The 20572-nt window shown below is 39.3% G+C and overlaps 2 protein-coding genes across 2 annotated transcripts in view; both read right to left on the bottom strand.

The window, feature by feature from the left end:
• Nucleotides 1-13238: 13238 nt before the first annotated feature.
• Nucleotides 13239-17844, bottom strand: LOC133723820 (ABC transporter G family member 1-like). The gene is made up of 8 exons (XM_062150687.1): nt 17320-17844; nt 16667-16746; nt 14909-15373; nt 14710-14796; nt 14473-14598; nt 14176-14367; nt 13989-14075; nt 13239-13906 (listed from the first exon to the last, which is right to left on the bottom strand). The coding sequence occupies exons 1-8, from the start codon at nt 17786-17788 to the stop codon at nt 13274-13276; spliced, it is 2139 nt and encodes a 712-aa protein (XP_062006671.1). The 5' UTR covers nt 17789-17844; the 3' UTR covers nt 13239-13273.
• A 1557-nt stretch (nt 17845-19401) lies between these two features.
• The window catches only part of LOC133724583 (ABC transporter G family member 1-like), a 15447-nt gene continuing 14276 nt past the window's right edge, over nt 19402-20572 (bottom strand). Inside the window, exon 7 of the mRNA XM_062151343.1 lies at nt 19402-19722. Within this exon, the coding sequence (XP_062007327.1) occupies nt 19402-19722 (321 nt within the window). The remainder of the gene's footprint in view (nt 19723-20572) is intronic.

The following is a 20572-nucleotide window of genomic DNA, read 5'->3' as shown; positions in this document are numbered from 1 at the left end:
AACGCAAGGCCGAACTCGCACACCAGGATTTGCAGATTTGGCACCAGCGGTAATGTCACCCCTTGGCGGAGTATCGCTTCATGAACGGCCGCAAATCCCGCCGGGAGAATTGACGCTCTCTCATCCGCAGTCGGCTGGCGTAGCTTCACGGAGCCCGGCAGCCGGAACGTCCGCTTCATCTTGCCAACGGCGGCGAGAGTCATCCGCCCTCCCGCCTCGTCGACGGGAGTGCCATCCCGGAAGAACCACGCGGACTCAGCGTCTTCCCCCGCTGTCTCCTCATCCCCGGCGGATCCGCTGGCGGCACTGTTGCTCGCCAGGCGCTCGTCGCGCCTACCTTTGGCCGCCGCCACCTCACCCGCCTTAGAGCTCTCCGGACGTGACGTACGACCCATAGCTATTTCCCAAGGTATGGTCTGTAGCGGCTCAACCTCTAACGGTTCCGGCAGTGAGGTTCCTGCATGGGCAGACGGACGCAACGAGTCAATAGATACCCTATCCGCCGCGCTGAACGACACGTCAGACCCGGAATCCTCACTGCTCGATATCTCTATGACGTTAGCCATCCCAAACCCTAAAACCCACACCAGTTAGCACAAACAGATCTAGCCTATTCGTACATCAGTATCGACAAGAACATGCGTCAGTTTACCCAGAAATCACAAAAACAAGAACAAATAACCAACACTGAACCCAGATTCGACCATCTAGCAAACCCAGAAACCCCGACTGTCAAACAAAAACAAAAACCACCAAAACCCATCCCCCAGAAAAACCCACTTCACAAAACCCAGAACACTGACAACAACATATAAACAGAAATTCAATGGAACAGGGATAAGAGTCAGAGAACCAACCTTACTGATGAAACCCTTGTTGTGATTGCAAGCGCTTGTCCTCACCAACAGAAACTTCGTTCCCAAGACCCGGTAACTCCACAGTTTTCGCCCTGAGGAACTCTATTCGCAAATCGCAGGGAGCTTGAAGACGACGACTCGAGTTTGAAGTTTTCACAAAGTGTCAAATCTCGCTAAGGTTCCCCCCCTTTTATGTCAACATCAACGCGTTCTAAGCCGTCCGCTGAAATACGACATCACACACCAGCCGTACACGTGTCATCACTTTTCACTTACTCTCCGGATTAACCGAGGCGTCGCCTCGGTTACGAAATCCATCATTACTATCATTAATGGCGAGGAGACGGCTACGCTTAGGGGACAGGCCTGCGCACGCTAACCCTCTACGGGTTCAACACGTGTCAACTACCACCAGACGAAGCGTCCGGTGGGAACAACCGTTTGGGCAGAATTCCCCAATCGTCCGATGGCTCCGCTGAGCGAGACCACGCCAGCGGAACTCCCCACTTGTCAACGGCCAAGTGACGAAGTCTCCGCTCAGCAGAACCCCGCCAGCGGAGCTTCTCACTTGTCATCGGCCAAGTGCCGAAGTCTCCGCTGAGCAAGCCCCCGCCAGCGGAACTCCCCACTTGTCAACGGCCAAGTGACGAAGTCTCCGCTCAGCGGAACCCCGCCAGCGGAGCTTCTCACTTGTCATCAGCCAAGTACCGAAGTCTCCGCTGAGCAAGCCCCCGCCAGCGGAACTCCCCACTTGTCAACGGCCAAGTGACGAAGTCTCCGCTCAGCGGAACCCCGCCAGCGGAGCTTCTCACTTGTCATCGGCCAAGTGCCGAAGTCTCCGCTGAGCAAGCCCCCGCCAGCGAAACTCCTCACTTGTCATCGGCCAAGTGACGAAGTCTCCGCTGAGCGAAACCCCGCCAGCGGAACTTCTCACTTGTCATCGGCCAAGTGCCGAAGTCTCCGCTGAGCACGCCCCCGCCAGCGGAACTTCCCACTTGTCAACTGCCAAGTGACAGTCTCCGCTGAGCGAAACCCCGCCAGCGGAATTTCTCACTTGTCATCGGCCAAATGACGAAGTCTCCGCTGAGCGAAACCCCGCCAGCGGAACTTCTCCCTTACCATCCTGCAAGCTGGGCATCTTCCGCTATGAACATCTAGCGGAACCTCCTTTTCAGCTTGCTAGCCGCGTATGTTCAGCAATCACTCTACAAAATACCGCTAGGCACGCCTACCGGACACCGCTTCTTACTGCATTTAGCGGGGGGATATCCGCCAAACGGCGAATCCCGAGGCCACGCCTCACTCTGACAACGACCGCCACGCGGCGTTACCGTCAGACCGTCCCTACCGGACACGGGGACTGGTCAACAGTCTACGACGGCCCTGATCAGGCACGTTGACCCCCGTCATTTGGGTCCTAAAGCTTGGGCTCGCTACCCAACACCCTCTGCTCCGTGCAGCTCCCCCTCAACAAACAATTTTCCGACCATCCGAAGGTCTATCTTAGCCGGGGAGTGGGGGACTCCCTGGAGGGCCTAGCAGGGGCCCACCCGAAAGGGTATAAAGCGTTTGCTCGATAAAACCAACGGTTGACAACGCACTGACGCTAATTATGCTCTTGCAAGTCTAGCGGAAGAAAACGCTTCAAACCGCCGAACAACTCCCCAACCAAGATTGCCCTCCTTGACTGGGGACTTGGGGGACTTGTACATACATGTACATTTGCAAGCATAATTAGCTCTAATGGGCTACGCTCATTGTACCGCCAAAGGCACTAATTCCAACCAAAGGAATGACATGCAGACACACCGCCAGGCGGGCTACAGCCCCAACGTCGGACCACCTCCAGATCGGCGACGACGCGCCGCCACGCGCCGCGCCAAGATGGCATCAGAAGCTTCTGAAACTGGGAACTGAAGCATATCAGTCCCACATCGAAAACAAAGAGAAGATCAACCTCTTCCTCACCTATAAAAGGTCCTCTCCTCTCTCCTCATTAATTACGCATTCAATACTTTACCTACTGTTACTCTGTCAACATAAATACATTGACTAACTTAGGCATCGGAGAGTTGAAGACCGCCCAGCGCGGTCTCCCTCTGACGCCCCTTTGTATTTTACTTGACAGACAACGGAGGCTCTGAGAACACTAAGTATCGATCCGCCCACCGGATCAGCGTTAACAAGGGTTCAGCTACCGCCGAACTTTTAGACATTAACAGAGGGAGTGGTCAAATTCTGCTGGGCCCGCAATTAAAGCGATTAACTCCGTAGTTAGTATGGCGTTAAATTTCAGTCATGAATGCGGTGATTATTACGACAATAACTACGCACAATGATTATGATTATAAGTGCGCAATGAATGACTATCATAAATACACAATGAATGACGGTCGTAAGTACGCAATGATTAACTGTTATTAGTGCAGCAATAATTGTCATCATAAAGTGTGTAAATAAATGCAGCCATAAAAGCCGGAATAATGACGGCTTGCTCCCTAAGTAAGTCATCGCCTATATAAAGGAGGCTCGACGTCCAGGTAATCCATCGAATTCCAATTCACTCTACTCCACTACTAAGAAACGTATTGACTTAGGCATCAGAGAGTTTTCTGCAGGTACCCCCCTTCTCCTCGAGCCGACGGTCAAACTCCAGGTCAACGCTCGAGGGAAGCTTCTCAATTGTTCCCGGTCAGCTCCCGCTCCAGTCTGCATTCATTGGTGAGTCAAACTCCTCAACGGAATTTTTCGTCACGAACACCATTTTTTTTTTTTAGAAGAAAGCCAAAATAATTTAGAGTCATTAGATTTTGGAAGGATAAGATGGTCTTTTTTTCAAGAATTACATAGCATGATTTGACAAATAGGTGATGTGTGTGGATGACAAGACATGACACCTAAAATTGAGGCCACAAATCTTAGGCTTCATTGAGACCACAAAGCATTTTCCTTTTTCAATATATCTTCACCAGTAATGATGCCTTCCCTTCCTTGATTATAGGGGATAGTCCTATAAACTCATTCTTGTAGTAACCTTGATTTGAATACTTATGGAGTCCAACTTAGTACATTGGATATCTCTAGAAGGGCTTCGGAACTCGGAAGATCGTCAGGATTTTGGAAGAAACCTCCATTCAAGAGCATCACTTCTTGAATTCCAGCACCTGTGACAATCCCCATGAGGATATCCGGTACAATGCTTGCTATAATTGACATGAGAACCATAATTGAATTCTCCAAGACAAGGAGAAGATCCAAGTTCTTATTTATTATATATAATAATCTGAAAATATTAAGGCATGTAAAACTAAGTTTCAAAAGGTCCCAAACTAACCACTTCAGTCACAGTGACCCTATTTCACAATTCAGATAACAATATTATTGATCAGTGGCACTTTTGTTAGGCCAAGTCAACGTTTGACTCAATTTTCTTACCGAGGTTCCGAAGGCAAGAGTTTCTTTGCATCCATTGATTAGGATCTTCCCTCTCTGCTGTGTACTTGAACTCTGCATCAGTTTGAATTCTTCAGGTTGTTGTTGTTACTTAAATTGATGAGAACATAATACTAGATACATCTATAGATTGCTGAAAGCATTTTATAGTGTTTTCTGAAGTAACAGAAATTAGGTGCCTCCTTAGAAAGCACTTCACTTTGAAATTTTAATTAAAAAATGTGCTTCTAAGAAAAAGCAGCTACCGAACAAAAACCATTTCATAGGAATCTCAAGGGGGGCCCTTAGTTTGATCCTGATCCCATATTCTAGAATTGAAGAAGAATTCAAAAGGGCTCTACCAAGTAACTGACTTTATCAAATCATTCAGACTAGCTAGGATTGCATATTCATCTGTATTAATATATAGCAAGAATATGATTTGGGAATGTTTAAGTGGAATTATATTCAATTCGCAATTTAACAGTAAGTACCAAGAAGAGAAGGGATTAGACATTAAGTCCCTGCCAAAGCATCCAAAAGGGTAGATTTGCCACAAGCAGAAGGACCCATAATAGCCAAAACCTCACTAGATTGAGCAAGCCCAGGAAGCCCTTGCAAAATCATTCTCTGCCCACTTTTCCCATCACCTACTCCTACCCACAAGTCCTCCCATATCAAAGAAACACCCAAGTACCACTGGTGCTTCTAACATAAGCACTTTCAAATTCTAGTGACTTTTCAACAACAGAAGCAGCAGCAGTGCTTTTGAATCTAGTGCTAAATGGGAAAATATTTTCCATGCTAGAACATGATAAGGATATGCCATCTTCTGCATAATCATGATCATATCTTCAGCAGGATCATGCATGATCATAATGATCCACACTTGCCTCAACCCAGGGGTCTTCTACAGGTGGTAATAGTGATTTTGAGGGGCTTGGACTTGGTGCCCATCTGGAAAAACTAGCTGGAGAAGAAAACTCCACGGAAATGGCTTTCTCTGTTTCTTTGCTGAAGGGAAAGAGTTGCAATGTGAAACAAAGCCAAATATGATGGTCAGATTTTTCAAATGGATCCGATTTGTAAAAAACGTCTATTAGGACACTTAAAAAACGTTCTTGTAGCTCTAAAAGAATGTCATATAATGTCTACTAAGACGTCACAAAAGCGTCCTTAAAACTCAAAAAAACGTCATGTAAAGTTTACTAGGACACATTTTAAGTGTCCTTAAATCTTCAAAAAAATGTCCTCAAATATTTACTAGGAAATGTCCTCTTAGCTAAAAAAGATGTCACTGTACATATTGGAGGACTAGCAAAAGATGTCTTTATAAGGTAAAAAAACTGTCATATATTACATACGAGGACACGCAATGTGTGTCCTTAAATTAAAAAAAAAACGTCATTGTAGACATTATATGATTTAAAAAAAAAAGGGCAAATTAATGTCCTCCATTAACTATCAGAACACACTATTTTTGTCATGGAGATTCCAAGCAATGTGTACAAATTATCCCAAGACTCGTGGCATCCAAAATACACATTGCCAACCGCAAGTCTTGGTGAGATTAGATTACATGTACTTCTAGTGCTTACAAAAACAAAAACTCAGCTTAATATGTACTTTGCAAAATATACCAACCAAACTATTTTACATCATCTTGGAGTAATGTTTCAACAAGGTCAGCCCACTCTACTCGAACATCATCTATCTCTTCTTGATTGTAACTTTGGTTATTGAACTGCAACAACAATCAATATAAAGCAATAAATTTCCTTTTATTATTTGTTTCCACAAGTAATACCAGCAAGCATGTACAATATATATATATATATATATAGTCTTGTTATTTTTACCAAAACTAGCATAGAAACAATTTTTAATTGCAATAGGAATTATGCTAGCTATTCTGATCATTTAAGAGCTAACCTTGCTTCTTGTTAATATGGTTGGATCCTCAATGATTGCTTTCATGAACTTCATTACATAATATCCACATTCCACTTTTCCAGGTTGAGTAGGACACTACAAAGTTCAGTTAAGTAAATCGTAATAAGTAAGCATATCATTAATGGAACATCTCCTGTCAATTGATCATTCCACATATAAGCAACAAACTATATAAATCAATTATATAACATGGTCCTTGCATATTTTGGCATTTATTATCCATCTGATCACATTTGCATTTGCTCACACTAACAATAATAGATTCAACAGTCAGGTGCTATAACGACACATTTAAAACTGAAAGAAACAAGCATTTGAAGAGAGAGAGAGAGAGAGAGAGAGAGAGAGAGAGAGAGAGAGAGAGAGAGAGAGAGAGAGGTGTATTAGTCTAAGGCACTTCAGCTTAAAAACTGAACTGAAACTGCAACAGTCAATGTAGAGGTCATAATTTGAACAGATTACCTATATGATTTTCCAAATAGCATTTTTTCGATTCCTTCCTTTTTGGGCATTAAACATCCTTAGAGCACTGCACACGTGTATATGAACACAATCCCACAATCCAAACACGGAAAACGAATCTAGTTAGGATCACTTGCATGACGACTAACAAAATCTAAGAACATGTCAACCCCGACCTCATACTCAGGTGATCTCCAATCCATTTTGATCCAAGCTCTATTCATTCTAAGACAAGTAATGAACAAACTAATTATTAAGACCAACTCTAACTCTTAGTAGTAAGGGGATCAATACATGCTGCAGAGTTATGACTATTTTACCTTTTCATTTGACCAAGTTTTAAATGATTATAATCTATTACATATATATCAGAAAACAACATATATGAAATGGCAAAAAGTACATTCAAGTAAGGCAAAAATAAGGGATGCAATATCAACTATGTACAATATATATTGAATTCCTCTAATATTAAAGATTATATAAGCCAATCAGTTGAATTAGTATATATAGTATATTAAATTAGCATACCTTTCCAATCCAATCAAAGTTTGCTCCAGAAAATGTTATGGAAAGATTCTCGTAATCTAAGTTCTTCTTAATGCCACCGACCTGTTATCATAAGCAACAAGACTAATCATAATCTTACTATATTACATTCAAGAACAATAAGGCCATAAACAAGTGTTCAGAACTTATCTATTTACAAAAATAGTAGTAAAATTTACATGTATGGACGTACTTCCTTTTTTGGGCAAAAGCAACTCAGAACCTTCTCTATAATGTCATGTGTTCTGAAAACTTAATCAAGGATAGTTAGGAAATCTTCTCGAGGTTGATTCAAATGAGGAGGAATCTCTTCGATGAAGATTTAAGTGAGTAGAAATCTCCTTGAGCTTGATATAAGTAAGGAGAAAGCTGAAAGCTCTTCGAGAAAGATTCGAGTGAGATGAAACCTCCTCGAGAAAAATCCTAGTGAGGTGCAATCCCTTCTAGGCTGATCCTAGTAGAAGAGAAAAATCTCTTTAGACCTCATCCTGTTCTATTGGATTCAAAAAAAACTCTTCGAGGAGAAATCTTCTCGAGAGAGATCCGAGTGAGGGGAAATCTTCTTGAGGTTGATTCAAATGAGGAGAAATTTTCCTGATATAGATCCTAGTGAGGAGAAATCTCCTAGAGCTTTTAAGTAAGGAGAAATCTCTTCGATGAGGCAAGGTATCTAAGATGAGGCAGCTGCATGCACCAATTAATGCTCACGTTGATAAGGAAACCTCATGCTGTCACTACAAAAGACTAGCTTGCTTCCTTTGTACTTGTTTATTTTTGGCCAAAAGCTAGCTCAAATTTTCAGTATCCTAGCATGAAATGTGAAGCATGACATTTTGACTTAAAAACACAACAAGACCTGAGAGTACATTCTTATTTCCCATATTTTCATGAACCTTACTTCTTTAGTTATATATATACAACGAACTAGTTGGACCATTCATAGAGGAAAAAAAATAACAAATCCCAAACTCCATAAGAAATATAACAGCCAGTAGCTTAACCAGGCTTACAGCAATAAAAAGAAAAGCATGAAGAAAACACTCCTATCTCTTTCAACATACTATTTGGGCCGTCTCGCAAGGGATGCATATATAGTACATAAAATGAAAGCGTTTCTTGAGTATGTATCCCCAGTCAAAATTTACACCTCAATCAAACTCCAAGAAAGGAACCTATGTAACAAAATAACAAAATTCAAACCTTACACAAAACTCCATGCTGAATATGTCTACTTTAAATCAAGGAACCCCATTGCACAAAATAACAAATCCCTAAACTCTATTCCATAAGATTGCTATCTTATAATTGATATTGAAACTGAAATGTTGTCCTAGAAGCAGTGAAATTTAACATGATGACTGTAAATTTTCTAAATGGATCATCTCAGAATAGAAGAAGAAAAGAAAATGTCTTTAGCTGCCATATTTCCATGAGAAGAGAAGACACTTACCAAGATGCAATTTCAAAATTGATCTCACAAACTACTTCATCTTTCTAAGCGTGTTCACCAGTTCTCAACAATCAAGTCATCTGTAGATATTAATTGCAGAGTCAATATCAATTCCCAAACAAACAAAACAGTAATGAAATTTAATAAAACCTAAAACAAAGATGGAGAAAAGTAAAGACAAACTCAAAATACCCAATCCAAATCATGAATAAATCCAAGAGATAAACAACCCAGAAATAGATTCAAAGCAATTACTTAAACAATAGAGAAATTGGGAACTCGGTACCTTACGAGAACTTTACCTACTCAAAACGGAGGTAACCCAGAGGCTTGGATAATCGGTGTTCGTATGATCAGAGAGGAACACAAGTTTTTTTCTTTTCTGCTCGCAAATATGAATGTTAGGTTTGCTAAAGTGAATAGGATTAGAGGGAAAGTGAATTTGGTATATTGCCATTTGGGTACAAATCTCAAGTGTTGCAGAGAGAAGATTTGGGGATACTCAAAAATTGTAGAGGGAAACTTTAGATGAACAGGGAACATTTGGCGCTGAGAAGTTTTCAAAACTTTTAGATATGTAGGGGGAATCGAACTCTAGACCTCAAGCCTAGTGAGATATCAGCGTGTTTTGCTCATTTTAAATGTTTCAAGACTCTATCATTACTTTGTCCTTATCTATACTATTATTAAGAGAAGAGGTTTTGTTAGCCAAAATCAAAAATTTTGACAGAAAAGACCTTAAGAGATTAAAATACTTTGAGAATTAATTAAATCACAAGGATTATTACGACAATTACAAATTATATTTTTAAAAATAAAAAAAATAAAGGGTTTTTGTCCATTTACCCCATTTCTAGGGATTTTTTTCCCACTAACCCCATTGAGTTTTTTTAATTCCCTCTTACCCAATACACTCTAAGGGAGTCTTCCCTAATACCCCACTAAGATTTTTTTTTTGTTTTTAATTTTTTTTTAATACCATTTTACCCCTCACCCCTTATTTACTTAGAGAGAGAGAGAGAAAATAGAAGAGAGAGAAACCATAAGAGACTTCGCCGGAGCCCGTCACCGATCGCCGGATTCCGGCCAACTTTCACCGGAATCCGGTCACCGGAATTTGTTGAAAATCTCACCGGAAAGGTTTTTTTTGCCCCCAATAGACATCTATTGCCCCCCAATAGACGACTATCAGCCATGTATTGCCCCCCAATAGACGTCTATTGCCCCCCAATAGAACTTTCGGTAGCCGAAATAGGAACTAATCTTCCTAAAATTTGACAGATAAAACTTTGATTAAAGAAAAAAACGAAGAAATTATATCAATTTTAAAACGTTTATTGCCTCCCAATAGACGTCTATTGCCCCCCAATAGATGTTTCGATTACCGAAATGAGAACTAATTTTTTTAAAATTACACAAATATAACTTTGATTAAAGAAAAAAAAGAAGAGATTACATTAATTCAAAACGTCTATTGCCCCCCAATAGACCCTTAACACACTCCTAAGAGCACAGAAAATAACCTGTGAAAAGAGGTCATTCCAAAGTGAACGCCATATGGAAACTTCAACAGTCCTCACTGTTGCCTGAGAGGCTGAAGCAAACTGGAATATGCTGCTAATAAACTTCCATGTATCTCGAAGAGTGTCATATATACAAGTAAAAAGAAAGGCAATGCAATTGACTAGTGTAAGAAACATGTGAATTGGAGCATAGAGTATTGCCCACAGCATCCCAAATATAGGATATACAACAAGTGGCTCCAATACAATTGAGACAGAATTATATCACCGGTTTAATAGTTATTGAGAAAATTAGAAATCAAAAACATCAGAAGACCTACCAATGCAGCAATGCTCCAGATGGACGATAGGAAAAACAATATTGGAAACAGTAAAACCTCCACTAGGTTCTCGACTATATTGCAAGAAGACTCAATCAGAAACAAAATCATTGTACAGATGCTCCCCAATACCTCAAAAAATACATTCCAAACTGGGAGAAGGAAGCTAAAGCACTCTACGAAAGGTTCGAACATAGGCCGGGCAAAAAAATGAAAAAAAGGATCGAGTGGTACTCCTGATATTCAAGAACCAGTGACGATCACGAGCAGGTCACTCTTTCTCCCTTCAATAGACGATGGATCTGGATCGTCGCCTTCGACCACTATTGCTGGGAAACGACGACGACGTGGCTTTACTGCCGCTCGATCCCATCTTCTCTCTCTCTCTCTCTCCCTTCTCCAAATTCAATGCGCCTAGAAATGCGATTCGAACCGCGGAACTGAGATCTGCATCACAGCTCGCACTCGATCGAGTGGAGGATTTTCTGCGGAGGAGAGAGAGAGAGAGACAGCGCCGGAGGAGAGAGAGAGACGGCGCCGGAGGCGAGAGAGACGGCGCGGAGGAGAGAGAAGCAGCGCCGGAGGGGGGAGAGAGATCGGGATGTGAGAGATTGATGTTGAGTGGCGTGTTTGTAATTTTTTAATTGGGTTGAGGGTATAATGGTCATTTGGTGTCAAATTGGGTATGTGGGAACAAAAATCTGTTGCTGGGGTAAGTGAGATAATTTTTGCTCATTTTGGGGCTTTGGGTCAAGGACCCAAAAATAAATCTCACAACCCACTTTTCTCTCCCACTAACTTCTCTCTGCAATAACTGTTTTCTTTTTTATTTTCTGAAAAAAAAAAAATTACTTGCACATGCAGAGCATGTGTGGAGGAAGGCTAGTACATATATAAGGACATTGACTTTGGTTCAAGGAGTGAGAGCCTTTGCTTTAACCATAGGGCAAACAGCCTATCATGTCGTTGTAGACATGTAAAGACATTTTTCAAATTATGTGTCCTTGTAAAAATTAAGTGGGTGTCCCGAATCAAGATTTCTGTAGTAGTAATTTGTTTGCAAATTATATGAGTGAGGTTATTTGAGGAAGTTTAGTGAGGTTTAGTGAGTAAATTTAGTCTTTGAAAATTTGATAAGAGATGTAAAAAGCATAGAGGTCAAGTGAGTAAATTTCGATGTTCCAATAGAAAAACTTTTTTTTTATTCGTCTACAATATTGTGGCATGAAACCACCCTCCGCTAATCCCCTCAGAAATATAAAGAACCTTCTTTTTTAAGAGTATATAATCTGAAAAATCACTAAACATGTGAGTGTGAAATTTTATTATTATTATTTTTTAATTTGTCCACAATATTGGGAAGGAAACAACCCTCCGCTAATCTCCTCGGAAAGTATAAAGAACCTTCTTTTTCAAAAGTACATAATCTGAAAAATCTCTAAAAAAGAAAACTATACTATATTACACAACACAAGACATGATAGAATGGGCTTCCATTTCATTTATGACTTCCAAATTTTTTTATTTTTTGATCAAATCAGTAACCATTCATTAATGTGAAGAAATGTTACAATTAAGTAAGTCGGAAGGGATCAACTTCATTAGCCATTATGGCCCTTCCTCTATATAATAGAGACTAGCATTTTCATACAAAATCGACTTAGCTAAACCATGAGCTACCTTGTTGCATTCTCAGGGTTGAAAAAAGACCTTATCGGTACCGCATGCGTGCATGAGAGTCTTGATGTCTTCTACCAAAGTACCCTCCTCAGACCAACAAAGATCAACAGAATTGACTAGGCAAGCTACTTCTTTACTGTCAACTTCGATATCAAGAGGAAGAATACCGACTTCAAGAGCAAAACAAATGCCCACTTTCAGTACCAAAAGTTCAGCTACTAAAGGAGAGAAATGACCCCTAATTGGGTGAGCAATAGCTCCCATTAATTGGCCAAACTCATTCCGAATAACAGCACTAACCCTCTTCTTTCACCATTGTTTTCCAAAGCTCCGTCAGAGTTTAATTTGTACCTTCCAACTGCAGGGGTTGACCAGGTACAACTTCAGTTCACTTTTGGTTCAATGTGCTTATGGTTTGCAGCAGAGAACTCCTCAATAATGTGATGAGCTTGTTGAATGATAAGGCAAGGATTTTTGCATGTCACCTTTCCATGCCAACTTGAATTTCGTTCATTCCAGAGCTGCCAGCAAATTAGAACAAAACTTTCAACTTGTTCAAGTGGGTTGGTATGAATGATATGCTCTAAGCAATGGAGAAAAGATCGAGTTGTGACGCTTCCCAGACATCTTCCAATGAGAAAACTTCCAAACTTCCTTGCAAATTGGAACATAAAACTCATTTAGAAGCCCAAGTCATTTATTTAACTATAAATTTTCATTACGGCTCTTAAATTTTATACATATACTAAAACTCATTTAGAAGCCCAAGTCATTTATTTAACAATAAATTTTCATTACAGCTCTTAAATTTAATACATATACTTGAGATACATTTATGATTTATCCCTCACAGTCCCCTAAAATTATCTCTTAGGAGAGCAAATCATTTTATACACATATTTCTTCTTGGTCCAAGTCATTTCAAGTTTTCAACCGTAGTAGAATACTTGAATACATATCCGTATTCGACTTACATACTATATTAGTACATACAACTATAGTTTTGCTTACACTGAGGGCTAGGAGGATTGGTTATCTGTGAGCTGTTCAGTGTTTGGGAACACCAACAAGAAGAGCTTTGATCATTGGCACAACCTTTTCACTTATCTTTATTATTCCCAAAAACATGAGCCTGTAAACAATTACCATTCCCAACAAAATGGCAAGATCAACCCACTTAGAATAGCCCATCTCCACTTGCCAAGTACCCTTTAATATTTCTTCACCTGTAATGGTGGGTGGCCCTCCTGCTTGGTTATTGGGGAATGTTAGTCCTTCAAACTCATTCTTGTAGAATCCTTGATTTGCGTATTTGTGGAATGCAATGTAGTAAATTGGGTATCTCCAAAAGGGCTTCGGAAGATCGTCTGGTAAACGGAAGAAACCTCCATTCAACATCATTATTCCTTGAATCCCAGCACCTGTGATGATCCCCATGAGGAAATCTGGCACAGTACTTGCTACAATCATCATCAGGCTCTCAACCAACATCAGACACACAAATAGAACCAATGCAAAATAGGCGAAGTGGTCAAAGCTCTTCTGAAGGCCAACAAGGTAATAGGCAATTGCTCCAGGAATTAAAGATACCATTAGCAAATATGGAATGGAGGAAAGTGTGTTTCCAACCACATATGCAGCAACGCCATAGTGCCCGTTTAATCTTTCACGCTCGAAAATCTGGTTGGTGACAGAGAAAAAGGGTCAGATTATCAATAAACAATAATTAATATATGTGTAGTGCATAACAATGCTTACTCACCTTCATGTCTTCTACAAAAGAAGGAAATCCACCTATTGCCATGAAAGTTAAGAATGCTGCAACAAACATGAGCATTGATCCTCTAGCCTGAAAAATTGCATTCATTTTGAAGTTACTGTGCTATATATTGGCCAATGTAATATAACATTAGCAGACAAATATCTCACTGATAATTTCACCAACTTACCTGTATTGACCCAAAAGTCGAGCCGATGTCGTGAAAAATTGTCCCTACACATAAGCACAAGGCAATGTAAATTGCAAGTCGAAGCCAATAGTAGCCTAGATCGCGATACATGTTCACAAATGATCTCCTTGTCAAAACCAAGCATTGAGTTATGAAGTTGGTTTGGCTTCCCTTCTCCAGAGCTCCACCTCCCTACATTACAGTAAAAAGAGTTGGGTAATCAGCCTTTCTTGTTTTCTGTCCTAGATACGTACTAATGCTGAAATTGATTATGGATCATTCCAAAGAGTAACTAACCTGTTGGCAAATCTCATTTACCCTGAAGTGAACTTGCTTTAAAGTATTTGAAGACTCGTATGATCTTATGAGAATATTGATTGCTTCTTCAGTGCTTGTTTTGCCATCATGTCCTTGTTCGACATCCTAATTTCAGTACGCAAGTTGACTTTTCACTATTGGATAATCAAGCTATAGTTTCTAGCAACAACATGAAAGGTGATTTTAATATAGGTAGATATTTATAAGAAGACTTACAACATCAAAGTCCTTGTTAATTGTTCTAAGGTAATGATCTGATGGGTTTGTCATAGTTGGACATGGGAAGCCATTTGAAGCAAAGAACTGCACCAGATAGATTATATATATTGTTTATTTCGTTATAAAAAGTCATTTGTATGCTAATGAAAGTTAGAATGACCATGAATTCACATTCATTCTTCAAAGAAAGTAATACCTGTTCTGCCTTTGAAGCAGGGCCAAAATAGACGGTTCTAGCAGAGGAGAGAAGACAGAGATTTTGGAAAAGCTCAAACACTTCACTGCTAGGTTGATGAATTGATGAAATGACTGTCCTTCCATCGCGGTGAGCCAGTTTAATAATGCGGTTCATGACATGGTAAGATGCTGCACTGTCTAGTCCACTAGTAGGCTCATCAAGGAATAGAAGCTTCGGACGAGTTAAGATTTCAATGCAGATGCTAACTCTTCTTTTTTGTCCACCACTGAGGCCTTTTCTGCTCCAACCTCCAATTCTTGTGTCCATGGAGTCTTGCAAACCCATCTCCCTTATCGTCGTCTCTGCTCTTTCCTTCTTTTCTGTTTTCGACATGGAGTTAGGGAGTTGTAGTTGAGCCGAGTAATACACAACTTCCCTTACTGTTAATGTTGTCATTAGCGTGTCATCTTGTGTCACATATGCCTATACCAATGACAATATAGACATAAGAATAAAGAGTTTTTCTATTGGAACCTCCAAATTTACTCACTTGACCTCTATGTTTTTTACACCTCTTATCAAATTTTCAAATATTAAATTTACTCACTAAACCTCACTAAACTTCCTCAAATAACCGCATTCATATAATTTGCAAACCATTTATTATCTTTAAAATAAAAAATTTAGTCATTTCAATGATTTAATCACTCTATAAATCTTAACTAAATATACATTTCTTAATCAAACTTGAGTTTAAAAAATTAATGTCTAATCAATAAGAAAATGCCATGAACTATTCTGTTTTTTTTTTCTATTTTAGCTGTGCAAAAAAAAAAATGAAGAAATCATTTGTTTTTTAATGTTTATTTTTTTTATGTATTTTTTGTACCACATGATTAATTATTAAAATATTTTTTTTTTTTTTTTTTTGCAAATATAATAGATTGACTTAGATTTAGGTCATAAATCATAAGAGGATTTATTTTGTTTTCCCTCACCAATATGCGTTCAACATATATATCATACATTTTTATGTCACATGATCTTAATCATATTTTTAATAAGAATTAAATATATATGAATGCTTTAATGAGTATGTAGTGAAATTGAAAAATGAAAATAGATAAGGAAAATAATAAGAAATACAATGTAATATTATTGAATTGGAAAGTCTACATAAAATAAATATAATATTTTTTGGTATAATTATTGTCCTTAATAGTCATTTTATAGTAGGTTATATATGTCATTTAGTAATTCATAATAGAGTGAGGTCAAGTGAGCAGATTTGGAGGTCCCAATAGAAACTCTCAAGAATAAAATGATGTTTCTAAGCTAGGGTTTAGGATATGAATTCTTATTTCCAAAAAACAATGAGAAATTAATAAGTATTTAATCCTATTAATTTCGAATAGTTCTGAAAATCTCTTTGCAGCCGCCTAGGCGGGCCGGATTCAAAAAAATATTTGAAATTTTTTTTAGGTCAAATACGAAACTTTTAAATTATATGCTTAACTTTGCTAAGTATAGTTTTTTGTTTTAATTATACTCATTTATATGTTGCATAATAAAATAAAATAAAAATAAAGTAAATATTCGTCTAAGCCTTGCTTAAACACCAAGGCACTAGGCCATTCTCCACTGCCTGCCTACCGCCTAGTAAAGTCTCAACATAACCACTTAACTCACATGAACCCCGTCAACAATTCACATGACAATGTATTGATCAGTGAGAATTTCAGAGCTCCAATCCCATGTTTTATTCAATTTCCTTACCGAGGTTCCGTAGGCAAGAGTTTCTTTCCGGCCATTGATTAAGATCTTTCCTCTCTGCTGTGCGCTTGAACTTAGCCTTCCTGCAAAATTTAAAATCTGTATTTTTTAATGAAATAGATGAGAACAAATTATTCTATGGAGAAGACTTGTACATGTCTAATTAGATACAAAGATATTCTAAGACTTGCATATGTAAACTACCTCAACCCTATTCGATATCACCCTTTACCGAACCATATTATTTCAACACAAAACCATTAATTAATTACTTGCTCAGGTCTCCTAAATTCCTAATCACCCATGGTTGGAGTTTGTTTGATATTGTTCTAGAACCGCTAAAAGCGTTTTACGGTGCTTAATTTCTGAAGTAGCACATATTTGCTGCTTCCTTGGAAAGCACTTCCTTAGGTCTCTACTCATTGCAAGGAAACAATGTGAACAAGTTTATCAATATATTAGCCCAATATGTTTGTCTATGAGCAAATATAGTGATCCAGATTTGTTTCTCTGGAGTATTGATTGCTAATATTCAACCAATTAGTAATCCTAGATTCCAGACTTTTTTCAACTATTCCAATCGGAAATAGGATTGACTACAGATTCGAGCCGTAGAACATGGTATTCACCAAGAAAACATAAATTCGAGTATATACCTGCCAAAGCATCCAAAAGGGTAGATTTGCCACAGCCAGAAGGACCCATTATAGCCAAAACCTCACCAGGTTGAGCAAACCCAGTAAGCCCCTGCAAAATCATCTTCTGCCCACTTTTCCCATCACCTACTCCGACCCACAAGTCCTCCCATGTCAAAGAAATACCACTCTCTCTTGACCCAAGTTCAACATCAGTAGCACCACTCCTTCGGACATAAGCATTTTCAGCTTCTGACTTTTCAACCGCCGAAGCATAAGCAGTACTAGTAGTAGTAGTGCTTTTGAATCCAATGCTAAATGGGAAAATCCTTTCCATGCTAGAACATGATAAGGATATGCCATCTTCTGCAGAATCATGAGCAGCACTACTCGACTTGATCTTGGTGTCTTCCACTGGTGATAGTAATAATCTTGAGGGGCTTGGACTTGGTGCCCATCTTGGAAAGTTGGCTGGAGAAGAAGACTCCATGGAAATGGCTCTCTTTGCAGTTTCTTAGGTGAAGGGTAAGAGTTGCAGTGTGTTATTAATGCACAACGCTACTACTCACCCCAACTACGATTTAAAGCTTTCAGAAGTGTCAGAACGTGTCCTTCGTTTATCATCAAATTGTCATTGCCAAAAAAAAAATATATGATCAAATTGGTAAGGCTGTCAAGATAAGTTCAATAATGGCATATTAAATAGTACTACGATCTGCAGCCGCCGGAGAACCATATAATATGGAGCAATGAATGAAGTTACATTTTTGCTGTTTCAAATCAAGCTAAAAAGTCCTTGGCTGTTGGGCCTTTCAAGTTTCACCATCCAAGTTGGAAAAGGGTGTTCACGGCTCCATTCGCCTAAATGCTTTGTTTGTCGATTTAGGCTAAAAGGGTCGCCTTCATTATCATGAGGGGCTTCTTCACTAATATGAGTATATTAAATTTCGAGTGAATTGCCATGATTCGAAATTGATGTAATTTATTAATACTTTAGGAAAGGATCGATCTGGAATTCGAACTACCATGTACATGACTGTTTTCGCAATATAAGTGACGATTATATGTCACGGTACGTTGAGATCTGCTGGTGTGACCAACCAAGCTAGTTTTTTGAGAAAATAGATAACTTCATTACTTATCCATGACCAGAAGGCACGTATATCAGATGCTGTCTCATACCAAAAAAACTAAATGGCGCAAGCCGCCAAGCAAAAGACAGATGACCCTCACTGTTTGTTAGAACCAATCAGTATATGCTTGTACGAACATGATATTTATATATACGAATATGAACAAATTATATATATCAACTAATAAACAAAAATTGAAATCAAATAGTTTCGAATAGAAATTAAAGTCACTAACTTGATCAGATAGAGGCCTGCGTTGCAGTAACCTAAGACAGAAATTCGCCCCTACTCGTGCTGTAGTTCTCGGACGTCTATCTAGAGGATACAACTATCTGGTCAAGTTCTTTGACCCTGGCGAATTTTACTTTATGCTTTTCTCAGAAACGATTTAGGAGGAAGAAGAAGAAGAGGATTTTTCGATGGATGAATGACGACCCAAGGTCGTCCATATATAGAGGTTAACGCAAACAGTTGTGTCGGCGGTTGGCGTCGTTTGATTTCATCCGTTGCAACTGTTTTCATTCATCCGTTGCAACTGTTTGCATTTATCCGAAAATTGAATACTGATGCAAAAAATAAAACCAGATTTAATCAAACCGAGCCCAAGAGCCCCAAGGCCCATCTATGACTTTTATATATATGCATTTTCCTATGGGAAACCCAAAGGGAAAAGCCCACCAAAGCCACCAAAGACCATATCAAGACTTGTCATCCATTTAATTGATTGCAAGGATATGACCTTATTAAGGCTATCACCCTTAATCCTTTCTTCTATGTGGGACTTTAGTTCCAACACTGTTAACACATACGCTCACTTATTAACAACAAGAAATCAAGTCCTCACTACTAACCCCTCTTTGAAAAGTAAACCTAGTCGCCTAGAGACCTCAATTGGTGTACAACTAGAGTAAACTAAGAAGAAAGTAATAGAAGACCCAATTTCAAGTGGTAGGCAAGAGACCAGGAGAGCTTAAGGCTTTCCTTTGCCCTTGTCTCTAGGGCTAGAAACAGAACCTCCAATTGTAGTTACTGGGACGTTGGCTCTTGTTCTTACTTCTGGCGGTCTACCTGTCTTCTTCTTCAGAGTGACAAGAGGCACATCATTGTCATCCTCGATCAAAGGTTTGCCAAGTAGAAAAGATTGGGAGGACTTGCATACAGGACCACTGCCAATCTTTCCTAGATCCAGGGCGCTACCACCCGCTGCGAGAGTAAGAGGAGCAGCAAAGCTTGCTGTGACGGCATCTATGGAGGCCATGAAGAGGAGGAAGCGATAGAAAGAGGCTAGAGGCTAGGGAAGGAGGCTAGGATGCCGTAGAAGACTAGGTTGAGAGAAATACTCTTCTAAGCTAGTTGAATAAACTCCGTCTTCTGTTAGTCTAATTAATCTCAATGCTTGAAGGGAGTTTTAGAGTACGTCGATCTTTGTGAGAAGAAGAATATGTTATGCGAAATGGAACTCATGAGGTACAATTACGGTTGCCTCACTTTTGATGAATAATGTGGTCTATAGCAAATGCTAATGTTGTCGCATCACACAAGGCAATGCCATACCGGCTTCTGCTTGATTATAGACGTCCAAAATGGTAAATACACCTTATTTTGGAGCCTGAGAGTGTCTTCCGTGTCAATCAAAATTTGGAAACAGAATATGTCCAATGAGTTTAACGAGAAATTACAAAAGAAATAACATATGGAGCATCTTTGCGGACGATGAAATCGTCCTTTTTTTTTTTTATCAAATAAGAACTTCATTAATGAAAACGAATATTATAATGAGTAATGGAAACAAAAGCTTCAAACTGAAACTTTGCCCACTTTAGACTTCACAATTGAAGTGTATACTAACACACTAATGAAGCCAAATAGGCCCTGACTCCAAACACAAAAGAGGTTGACTTAACTTCAAGGCTTCATTGGCAAGGCGATGTGCAACTTCATTGCAATCATGCTTGACAAATCGCCAATTACAGACAGTAAAAGACTTAACTAACTGCTTAACTTCATCAAGGATATGAACTTCCGAACTCAAGTCATGACAATTGTAACTCATTTCTTTAACTGAAATTTCAGGTTAATAAGTAAATAGAAGCGTGCACTTTCAAGTTAAGAATAGTAATGAGATTAGTTTATCGGTGTTC

The sequence above is a fragment of the Rosa rugosa genome, chromosome 1 (genome assembly GCF_958449725.1).
Source record: "Rosa rugosa chromosome 1, drRosRugo1.1, whole genome shotgun sequence".
NCBI lineage: Eukaryota > Viridiplantae > Streptophyta > Magnoliopsida > Rosales > Rosaceae > Rosa > Rosa rugosa.
The sequence above is the reverse complement of the archived record's forward strand: the minus strand, read 5'-3'. Positions and strand labels throughout refer to the sequence as shown.